The 9,928-nt window shown below is 46.5% G+C and overlaps 2 protein-coding genes across 2 annotated transcripts in view; both read right to left on the bottom strand.

Annotated features, from left to right (window-relative positions):
* LOC106806095 overlaps positions 1-6,937 on the bottom strand; it is a 37,290-nt gene extending 30,353 nt beyond the window's left edge. Inside the window, exon 1 of the mRNA XM_014807948.1 lies at positions 6,697-6,937. Coding sequence (XP_014663434.1) covers positions 6,697-6,916 — 220 coding nt within the window. The 5' untranslated portion in view covers positions 6,917-6,937. The remainder of the gene's footprint in view (positions 1-6,696) is intronic.
* Positions 6,938-6,985: 48 nt separating this feature from the next.
* LOC106806090 (forkhead box protein F1-like) lies at positions 6,986-7,865 on the bottom strand (the record flags this gene model as incomplete). The annotated part of the gene is made up of 1 exon (XM_014807944.1): positions 6,986-7,865. A coding segment is annotated over exon 1 (789 nt), but the record flags the coding sequence as incomplete, so codon positions are not given.
* Between the last annotated feature and the right edge of the window lie 2,063 nt (positions 7,866-9,928).

The raw sequence follows: 9,928 nt of genomic DNA, 5'->3' as shown, positions 1-9,928 counted from the left end.
CCATGGTTTGTCTACTCCTATCGTCGCTGCATTGCGGTACGTGTCCGCGCTCTTGGAGACAATGTCGGCGTGGTCGTCGTAACTCCTCAGCAATTGTTCTCACGCAGGCAATTCGCAAATGTATAGTAAATAGATGAGATATATGTAAGCAAATTAAATGGATGCATTCAAGCAGACATGTGTGCGAATGCGCCATCGGGTCGGCAATGCTTTCCGACAGCTGTCACGCTAATAGTATTCGAACACGTCAGCAGCTCCTATAAGCATGAGCATCAGAATTCATCGCCAGCAAACTCCGAGCGAGATAAATTTGTGGTCATCTATGTAGGCATTAATCGAGCGGCCTGCCTCATAAGCGTAAAAGTAAACTGCATGGCCCGTGAAACATTGCTGGGGTTTTCCTGTCGGAAATATAGACGACATAGGGTTGAAACATCAGCGGGCGCTGTCTTGAGCGTTCGCTGATATAGGAATGCTCCGAAGCACTATTAGTGGGAGTGGGCGCGGCCAGTGGGGCAGATGAAATAGCATCTTCGCCTCGAAAATGGTCGGTGACCGCTCGTACGGTCGCTGTGACATATAGAGAAGCTCTTACGGCCCTAACAAACAGATGACACCAGGGGTGACGTGTGTACTCTCACTAAGTCTATTGGCCAGCTGTCAAGTTAGTCGCGCGATTCTCACGTTCTCGCTATAGTAGCCTTTGCTTTCAATTGTGAAACCACGAAGCGCGTGCAAAATTGTAATTAATCTATCTCTGATTCACTTCGTGAAGGGCGCATTGAATATTGTCCCATTCATTTACCTCTAGTACAGCATCACCAAATTTAAATTGTTCGAATGAAGCGAGTTGAAGTCATATATAGTATATTATATATATATATATAATATAATATATAATATATATATATATACACCAAATATATCGTTAATTTTTTAAGTTCAACAATCGTCTTCGAAGGCGTGTGGTAAATATGCCATGAAATTTCTCAGTCTAAGTGCCTGAAATTCACGAAAACTTAGCTGCATGTATAGTAATCGCGCGCATGTGGTTACCAGCTAAGCGCCACGGTCCCGGCGTCACGGATACCTCGGCGCATTCACAACGGCTGCTCTGTACGGCAGGCCCTCATATCACACGCCGCCGACGCCCACCAACATCCCAAATTGAAATAGATAATGCGGATGCATGATTATATAATTTATACATATTTGTGTGTGGCGTGTTGCGTTTGTGTGTGTGGTGCGTGCCGTGCGGCTGTGTGCGGGTGGGCGTGCGTGCGTGGCGCTGCGTGCGTGCGTATGTGTGTGTGTGCAATGTTGTGGTGTTGTGTGTGGTGTGTGTGTGTGTGTGTGTGTGTGTGTGTGTGTGTGTGTGTGTGGTGTGTGTGTGTGTGTGAATCCTCGTCTAGGCTCTCGCCCGCCCGCGTCTCGTCTCGTCTCTCTCTCGCCTCTTTCTTCTCGTCTCTAGCTCCCTTCCTCTCTCTGCCTCCTCCTCTCTCGCTCTGTCATCTCATCTCGTCTCTCTCTCTGCCTCTTCAGTTTCTCTCTCTCTCGCTCTCTCTCTCTTTCCTCGTCTCTCGCGTGTTCTTGTCTCGGTCTGCTCCCCTACTCGCTTGCTTTGGCTGCGTCATTATCTTGGGCGCGCATCCTAGACTAAGATTAATGGCTAATTAAAATCTATTATCCCCCCCCCAACACACTCCACTGCCTCTTCACGGTGACATCACGCTGACCGCACGACAGACACGCATGCACACTCTCGCCTCCCCTATCCGCCCCCGTCACTGCACACACACTGTCCGGGCAATATTCACGACCAGCGGGACCACTCTGTGACGGTTACCCGATTTCAATGCACATTGAGGCAACTCGATACTCCTTTGTGCGAGCGCGGACACCAGGCAGCTGAGTGGGCAGCTGCGCGCTTGGTTTCGCTCTCTCCGCGCTTGCTCTGCTGCTGTCGCCGCGCGCAACCGCCGAGCGTGGGCGAACAGCCCCCCGACACGTCTACAGCTGGTTGCCACGCGCAGGCAGCGCCTACGGCGCAGGCAGCGCAGTGCACGGCATCCTCGCCACGCTGGCCTAGGTAGGTGCGGGTGTACGGACGAGGTGATGGGCGGATGAGCATTTAGAGCGCGTGCGTGGCCGAATGAAATGCCGTCGCCGCCGCTGCTGCTGCCCGCGCAATCCTTCGACACGCCCACAGCAACGGCGTCTGCGAATGTGCCTTAAACGACTACATGTGTGCCAGCTTGGCTGCGCGCGCTCATCACATCGCCGCCTTCGAAAACGAAGCCGTTATTGAATGTACTCGACTCTTGTAAGCTAGTCGCGAGCAATTATCTTTACTGCGCGCAGGAGGAGAGAAAGGGAAAAGATTATATGAGAATGGCGAAAGAGAGCAGCGTGAGAGGTGGGGCGGTGAGATGGGTGAGACGCAGCGTGGAAGCGAGAAGCAGAGAAGACACGATACAGAGTCAGCTGAAGGGCACAACAAATATTATATTAGCAGTAGAGAAGAAAATTCAAAAAAACGAAGTGATGGGGGGGAAAAAAGAGGGCGGTAATGTAGACTCGGAAACAGAGCAAGTCTCATGGTTCTTAATGTATCATATTCTGGATTGTTATTCAGCTATTCATTCATTCAACTATTTCAGCGTATATATATATATATATATATAATATATATATATATAATATACTATATTATATCATCATCATCATTATATTTTTCATGTCATCTTTTCTTTTGCAATGTCAGTTTTCTGAAATACGAAGCCAGATATTCCCGCCCTAACGTTTGTGTGTATGAGTGGTGTGCGCGTGCCGTGCGTGCGTGCGTGTGTGCTGTGTGTTGCGTCCGTGCGTGCGTGTGCGTGTAACGTGAGCGGTGGCGCGTGCGTGAGCGGTTATTTTCTGGCGTCGTTTAAATTCTCTGCGTAATCAAAATAATGGATTGTATGTTTAGCCGATCATAATAAATTTGAAAATAAATACTGCGTAAAAGGTTAACGGCTATTATATAGACCCGCCAATGCATGTCGCAAGTTACGTTTAAATGGTTTTAATTTTGGTGCGTATCATTGTGTTTAATTATCTCGTATAGACGCCCGACCGCATGAGGTGGGCTCACGCTTAAAGATAGGTATAGATAGATATAGATAAATAAATGCATGATGAAATTGATGATGATGGAGTGGATGTGATGGATGGAGTGAGGATGGATGATGCGATGGATGGATGATGATGATGGATATGACTGGATGGGATGTTGGATGGATGGAATGGCATTGGGATTATGGATGTGGATGGATGGATAGATGATGAAGGATGGATGGATGGACTGGATAGATGTAGGATGGATGGATGGAATGGATGGATGGATGGATGGATGGAGATCGGATGGATGGATGGATGGATGATGGATGGTAGATGGATGGATGGTGATGGATGGATCGGATTGATGGATGATGATGGATGATGATAGTGAATGAGGATGTGGATGGATTGGATGGATAGGATGGATGGATGGAAGGATGGGATGGATGGATGATGGCATCGAGATGATGGACTGACGGAGGATGGACTTGGAGGTGGATGGATGTGACTGCTGGACGGATCGGATGGATGGATGGAGCGATGGATGGATGGATTGGATGGATGGATGGATGGATGGATGAATGGATGATGGATGATGGATGGATGGATGGATGGATGCGATGGATGAGGATGGATGGATGGATGGATGGATGGATGGATGATGGATGGATGGATTGGATGGAATGGATTGGATATGGATGGATGGATGACAATGGATGGATGGATGGATGGATGGAGTGGATGGATGGATGGATGGATGGATGGATGGATTGGATGAATGGAATCGGATGGATGGATGATGGGATGGATGATGGATGGATGAGTGGTGATGGATGGTGATGATTTTGAGTGATATGATAGATAAGAGACGTAGATAGATAGATAAATAGATAGATAGATAGATAGATAGTATAAGATTAGATAGATAAGCATAGATAGATAGATAAGACTATATAGATAGATAGATAGATAGATTGATAGATAGATAATTAGATAGATAAATAGATAGACATAGATACGATAGATAGATAAATATATAGAAAGATAGAATAGATATATAGATAGATAATAGATAGATAGATAGATAGATAGATAGATAGATAGATAGATAGATAGATAGATAGACATAGTATAGATAGATGGATAGATAGATGATAGATAGATAGAATAGATAGCGATAGATAAATAGATAGATAGATAGATAGTAGATAGATAGTATAGATAAGATAGATAGAATAGTAGGTAGATAGATAGATAGAATGATAGATAGATACGATAGATAGATAAATAGATAAAATAGACTAGATTAGATAGATAGATAGATAAGATAGATAGATAGATAGATAGATAGAGTAATAGAAGATAGACAGACAGATAGATAGATAGATAGATCTAGATAGATAGATAGATAGATGTAGATAGATAGGATAGATAGATGGAGAGAATAGAAGAATAGAATAGATGATAGCATAGATAGACAATAGATATAGATAGATAGATAGATAGCGATAGACTATTGATAGATAGACATAGACATAGATAGATAGTCGATAGATGATGATGATATAAGAAGAGTCAATAAATGATAGATAGATAGATAGATATAGCGATACGAGCGCCAAGTCTACCTTTGAGTCCGCACTGCACAACCGCCGAGACGCCTACCACTTCCACCATGCACTAGATATGCAAGATGCAAGATGCAGTACATACGCACGTGCATGACAGGATATCTTCGGGAGCGGCTGGGCAGCGGTTGATAGATGTTATCCATCCATTTAGGCAGCATTTAGGCGAACATTAATCCATTGAATTGCAGTGCGCTACAAATGGGTGCTTATTCAGACGCTGGCGTGCCGCAGTTTGTGCTGGAATGCGCACCGGACAGAAGGCAGGCATGCTGTCAGGTCTCTGCGCGTATGTTCAGCAATATGAAGAAGCAGCCAGCCTCACTATAGCACTATATCACTGGGAGAATGCTGAGAACAAGGCCGTAGATATTCATAAACCAGGCAGCAGGCCTAATTAAATTGCGAGAAGATTTCTGCCGGTTTTGCTGATACTAAAGAGTGAACTCGTTTTTTAATATAATTTCTAACGATCTCGTTACTGTTGCTGATACGTTATTAAAAATGACTTTTTTCAGTTGCTTTAGGCCTTTCGTTTATGATTGAATCGCCGACGAATTTCATTCGACTTATTTTTTACACATAATCTACGATAATAATATACTTTGCGCTAAATCAAAGCTCGTGTGCGTCTAATGCCTTTAATTTTTTGTTTATAAATTATATATTATATTATACATATATGTGTTTGTATATCAACAGCTAATAAGGGTATTAAATGTCTTCTTATACATTTAATATAAAAGGTATTATTAGCTGTAGGTACACACTGTTTTACCTATCACCAATTTATTCATATGTATACCATGTATTTACCGCAAAGATGGGGATGAAAGTAAGTCGGATATCAGAAAACCACGCGCGCGCGCTCGTTTACATCTCACTTTAGATAATGCTGGGAATTTTGTATAGAGTATCTCGCCTAAAATACGCGATCAGTCCAGGGAACCGAAGCGCCGCCGACGCTTGATTCGCGCAACACGATAGTATACAACACTTGTAACCGATTCGTGGAAGTTTGGCAATGTTTTGCAAACTGACGACTTATCAATAGCAATTGAAACCGCACCGAAAAACGACTCAAGGTAAACACGGCGCGGCAATACGTAAATTTCGTAAGAAGCATAATAAACACAGTAGGTAATACTTAGTGTATGGCGAACCCGTGCTCGGCTCGGCTCTCCTGCATATATCGCTTACAGGAAAATAATCACTAAACAGCTACTTGGATGGTCGTCATATGATGCGGTGATCCGGGGCGTGCGCATCACTGAACTATCACACAGGGGTCGTTATATCTGCACGGGAAACAAAATCCCGAAGCAAATATACCGATGCGTATGAAACCATAATAATATGCGTTATATCCGCGTGGCGGGCTTGCCGCTGAGTTTACGGCTGTGGGCGCATATATCGATGAGCGATAATATCAGGTGTCTATCATAATATAGACACTATATAGTGTCTATATTATCAGGAATGTATAATATAGTCTATAATATAGTTTTTTGACACTCCTGATAATATAGGAAATGCGTATTCACTATGTGTATGTTATCCAGATTAAATCACTACTATAGTGTGTTTATATTTATTCGTAGAGTAGTTTTATAGCAGCGATCTTTTTTATCGTGTGTACTTAATGTGTTGTTTCACTTCAAGGAAACGGAAAGATATGGAACTATGATGGTAGTTGTGAAGTCTAAAGATTTGTTGATATGAAGCAATCGGCGTAATCGCGTTATGTTACAGTGCTATGATCTGTTAATTTAGGAGGTGTTGTTACGTAGTTATATGTATTGATGTTGATATGTATATAATATATGTTGATATTGTATATAATATATGGTTTCAGATACATCTAATGTTGTTATTTATCGTATTTATTTAGCATTATATTTTATTGAAACGTTTCAAGTGCCTGTGCTATAGATAGTTCTAGAGCTACCCTCTACAATTCGCCTACCTGACATTGCGGGCGGCATCGACATGTCGCCGTTCTGTACGTGGTGACCGAGCTGTGTGTACGGCGTCTGCTCGCCGACGACGTGCGGCGGCGACAGACTCTGCAGCGACCCCGTGCTTCCCGCCGGACTCAACGGTTGCTGCTTGACGGCGGCTCCGTAGTGGTGCGGCGGCACGGGCGCCTGGCCCCACGACGTCGGCGTCGAATACGTCGCGTACATGTCCCGATGATCGTACGTGCTGAGCGGCGCCATCGCCGCGCTCGTCGCTGCCGCCGCTGCTGCCGCTGCCGCCGCCGCCGCGCCGTACTCGGTCGGCTGCGAGCAGCTGGGCATGTAGTGCGGCGTCGTCGGCATCTGCGGCGGCGACGCCATGTTGGTGTGGTTGACGCTAGGCGGCATTCCGGGCGGTCCCATCGAGCCGACGCCTCCGCCCATCATGCCGTCGTAGTGCTGGCTAGCGGCGGTGGTCATACCGCACGACATGCCCGAGGACCCGTGCTGGAGCATCTCGTACGGCGACCCCATCATAGCCGGGTTCCCCATGCCGTACGGCTTCAGCGCTTGACACTTGCGGCGGAATCCGCGCGGGCGGCGCCGGAAAGAGCCCTCTTCGAACATGAACTCGCTGCCCGGGTCGATCGTCCAGTAGTGACCCTTTCCCGGTCGGCCGAGTCCCTTGGGTAGCTTGATGAAGCACTCGTTCAGGGAGAGGTTGTGCCGGACGGAGTTCTTCCAGCCCTGGTAGGAGCCGCGGAAGAACGGGAAGCGTGCCTGCAGGAATTGGTAGATCTCGCTGAGCGTGAGGCGCTTCGTCGGCGCGCTCTGGATCGCCATGACGATCAGAGCTATGTAGGAGTAGGGCGGCTTCTCCTGCCGTCGCACGCCTGCTCCGCCGCTGCCGCCCTTCTTTCCGGCGACGCTCTTGTCGTCGCTGTTCAGCGTCGTGCCGTCGTCGGCCGGCGACTCCTGCGTCGGGCAGTGCTCCGGGTGACAACCTGTCGGCTGCTGCGGTGGCGGTTGTTCCTGGCGACAGACGGGGTCTTGGTGACACGCCGCGTCCATGTCGAGTATCGGCATGTCGGGGGGAGATGTGCGTGTGTGTGTGTGTGATATAGCAGCGATACGTGTAAATACGCGAGTGAGTGGCAGCGCTGCTTGCGTGTGTGGTGCGCTCGCGAACGCCCGAGCAGATGTGTACGCGGGCTGGATGTGACCCACAAAATAATGCAGTTGATGGGATGGGCTTAGCGCAGGATTACGCCTATCATGTGGCTGCAAGCGTGGTAGGGCCAGTGCTGCCTGCATGCTCCCGCCTGCGTGCGCGTGGGCCACACTCACGCGCGCATGCCGTGGCATCCCCGCCTCTACCATTGTACCATGACCGAGCCGAAACCATACACCGATTGGCCGACGTGCATATCCTATTTGTTTTTCTTGCTCTTGATATTCTGAATCGGTTCCCCAGGAGATTATTTTGCTAAGCAGGTATTATTTATTGGTTTGCTGGAGTGTCATAAGCATAAGTTTGCTACTATAGATGCGAGGCACACGAGTCAAGGGTTTACGCCGAGAAACGCGTCTTCCTGGTTTACAAATCGCGTAACAAAATTTTCATAATCTCATAATAATACAAAATGATCATAAACCTGGCTTCGATGACAGCGATTAATTCCATTGAGTACACAATTCGTTTACGTGTAATGACAATAGACATAACGTCGCGTTATTTTCTACAATGCGATCTACGAATTAACGTGACAATGACAAATAAATATGAATATTTCATAAGAACTCATCCAACAGAAATGACAAACAGAAGTATATAGTTAGCATAGCGGTATCTAACATTTCTGGTGTGCAGTTGTGCGCATGCGTGTCACACTCCTCAGGTGAGCGTGTTTCTACGATGATAACAGTACAACGGATAAGACTGTGCCCATGGTTGTCTACTCCCCTATCGTCGCTGCATCGGTACGTGTCACGCTCATTGGGAGACGATGTCGGTGTGGTCGTCGTACTCCTCAACGTTATGTCTCACGCACAATTCCAAATGTATAGTAAATAGATGAGATATATGTAAGAATTAATGGAGCATTCAACAGCCATGTGTGAGATGTCCATCGGGTCGCAATGCCTTTCCGACAGCTTGTCACGCTATAGTATTCCAACCCGAGCAGCTTCTAAGCATGAGCATCAGAATTCATCCCAGCAAACTCGACGAGAATAAATTTGTGGTCATCTATGTATAGGCATTAATCGAGCGCCTGCCTCATAAGCGTAAAAGTAACTGCATGCCCGTGAAACATTGCTGCATGGGGTTTTCTGTCGGAAATATAGACGACATAGGGTGGAAACATGCACGGGCGCCTGTCTGAGCGTTCGCTGATATAGGGAATGCTCCGAACACTATTAGTGTGGAGTGGGCGATGGAGTGGGCAGATGAAATAGCATCTCGCTCGAAATAGTCGGTGACCGCTCGTACGGTCGCTGTGACATATAGAGAAGCTCTTACGGCCTAGGCAACAGATGACACAGCGGGGTGTACGTGTGTACTCTCACTACTATTGCCAGCTGTCAGTTAGTCGCGTCGATTCTCACGTTCTCGCTATATAGCTTGCTTCAATTGTGAAACACGAAGCGCGTTGCAAATTGTAATTAATCTATCTCTGAATTCATTTCGTGAAGCGCATTGAATATTGTAATTCATTTACCTCTATACTAACAAATTTAATTGTCGAACTGAAGCGAGTTGAAGTCATACATATATATATATATATATATACACCAAAATATATCGTTAATTTTTAAGTTCACATCGTCTTCGAAGCGTGTGGAAATATGCTAGAATTTCTCAGTCTAAAGTGCCTGAAAATTACGAAAACTAGTGCATGTATATGAACCGCGCGGATGTGTGACTACGAATCACGGATACACTCGGCGCATTCACGGCTGCTATGTTACGCAGCTCATATCACACGCCGCCACGCCCACCAACATCCAAATGAAATTGATAATTGGCGGGATGCATGATTATATATATATACATATTTGTGTGTGCGTGTGTGCGTTTGTGTGTTTGTGCGTGCGTGTGTGCGTGCGTGCGTGCGTGCGTGCGTGCGTGCGTGCGTGCGTGCGTGCGTGCGTGCGTGCGTGCGTGCGTGTGTGTGTGTGTGTGTGTGTGTGTGTGTGTGTGTGTGTGTGTGTGTGTGTGTGTGTGTGTGTGTGTGTGTG

Source organism: Priapulus caudatus, unplaced genomic scaffold (genome assembly GCF_000485595.1).
Source record: "Priapulus caudatus unplaced genomic scaffold, Priapulus_caudatus-5.0.1 Scaffold141, whole genome shotgun sequence".
NCBI lineage: Eukaryota > Metazoa > Priapulida > Priapulimorpha > Priapulimorphida > Priapulidae > Priapulus > Priapulus caudatus.
Note: the sequence above shows the minus strand (reverse complement) of the source record. Positions and strands in the feature narration are given on the sequence as shown.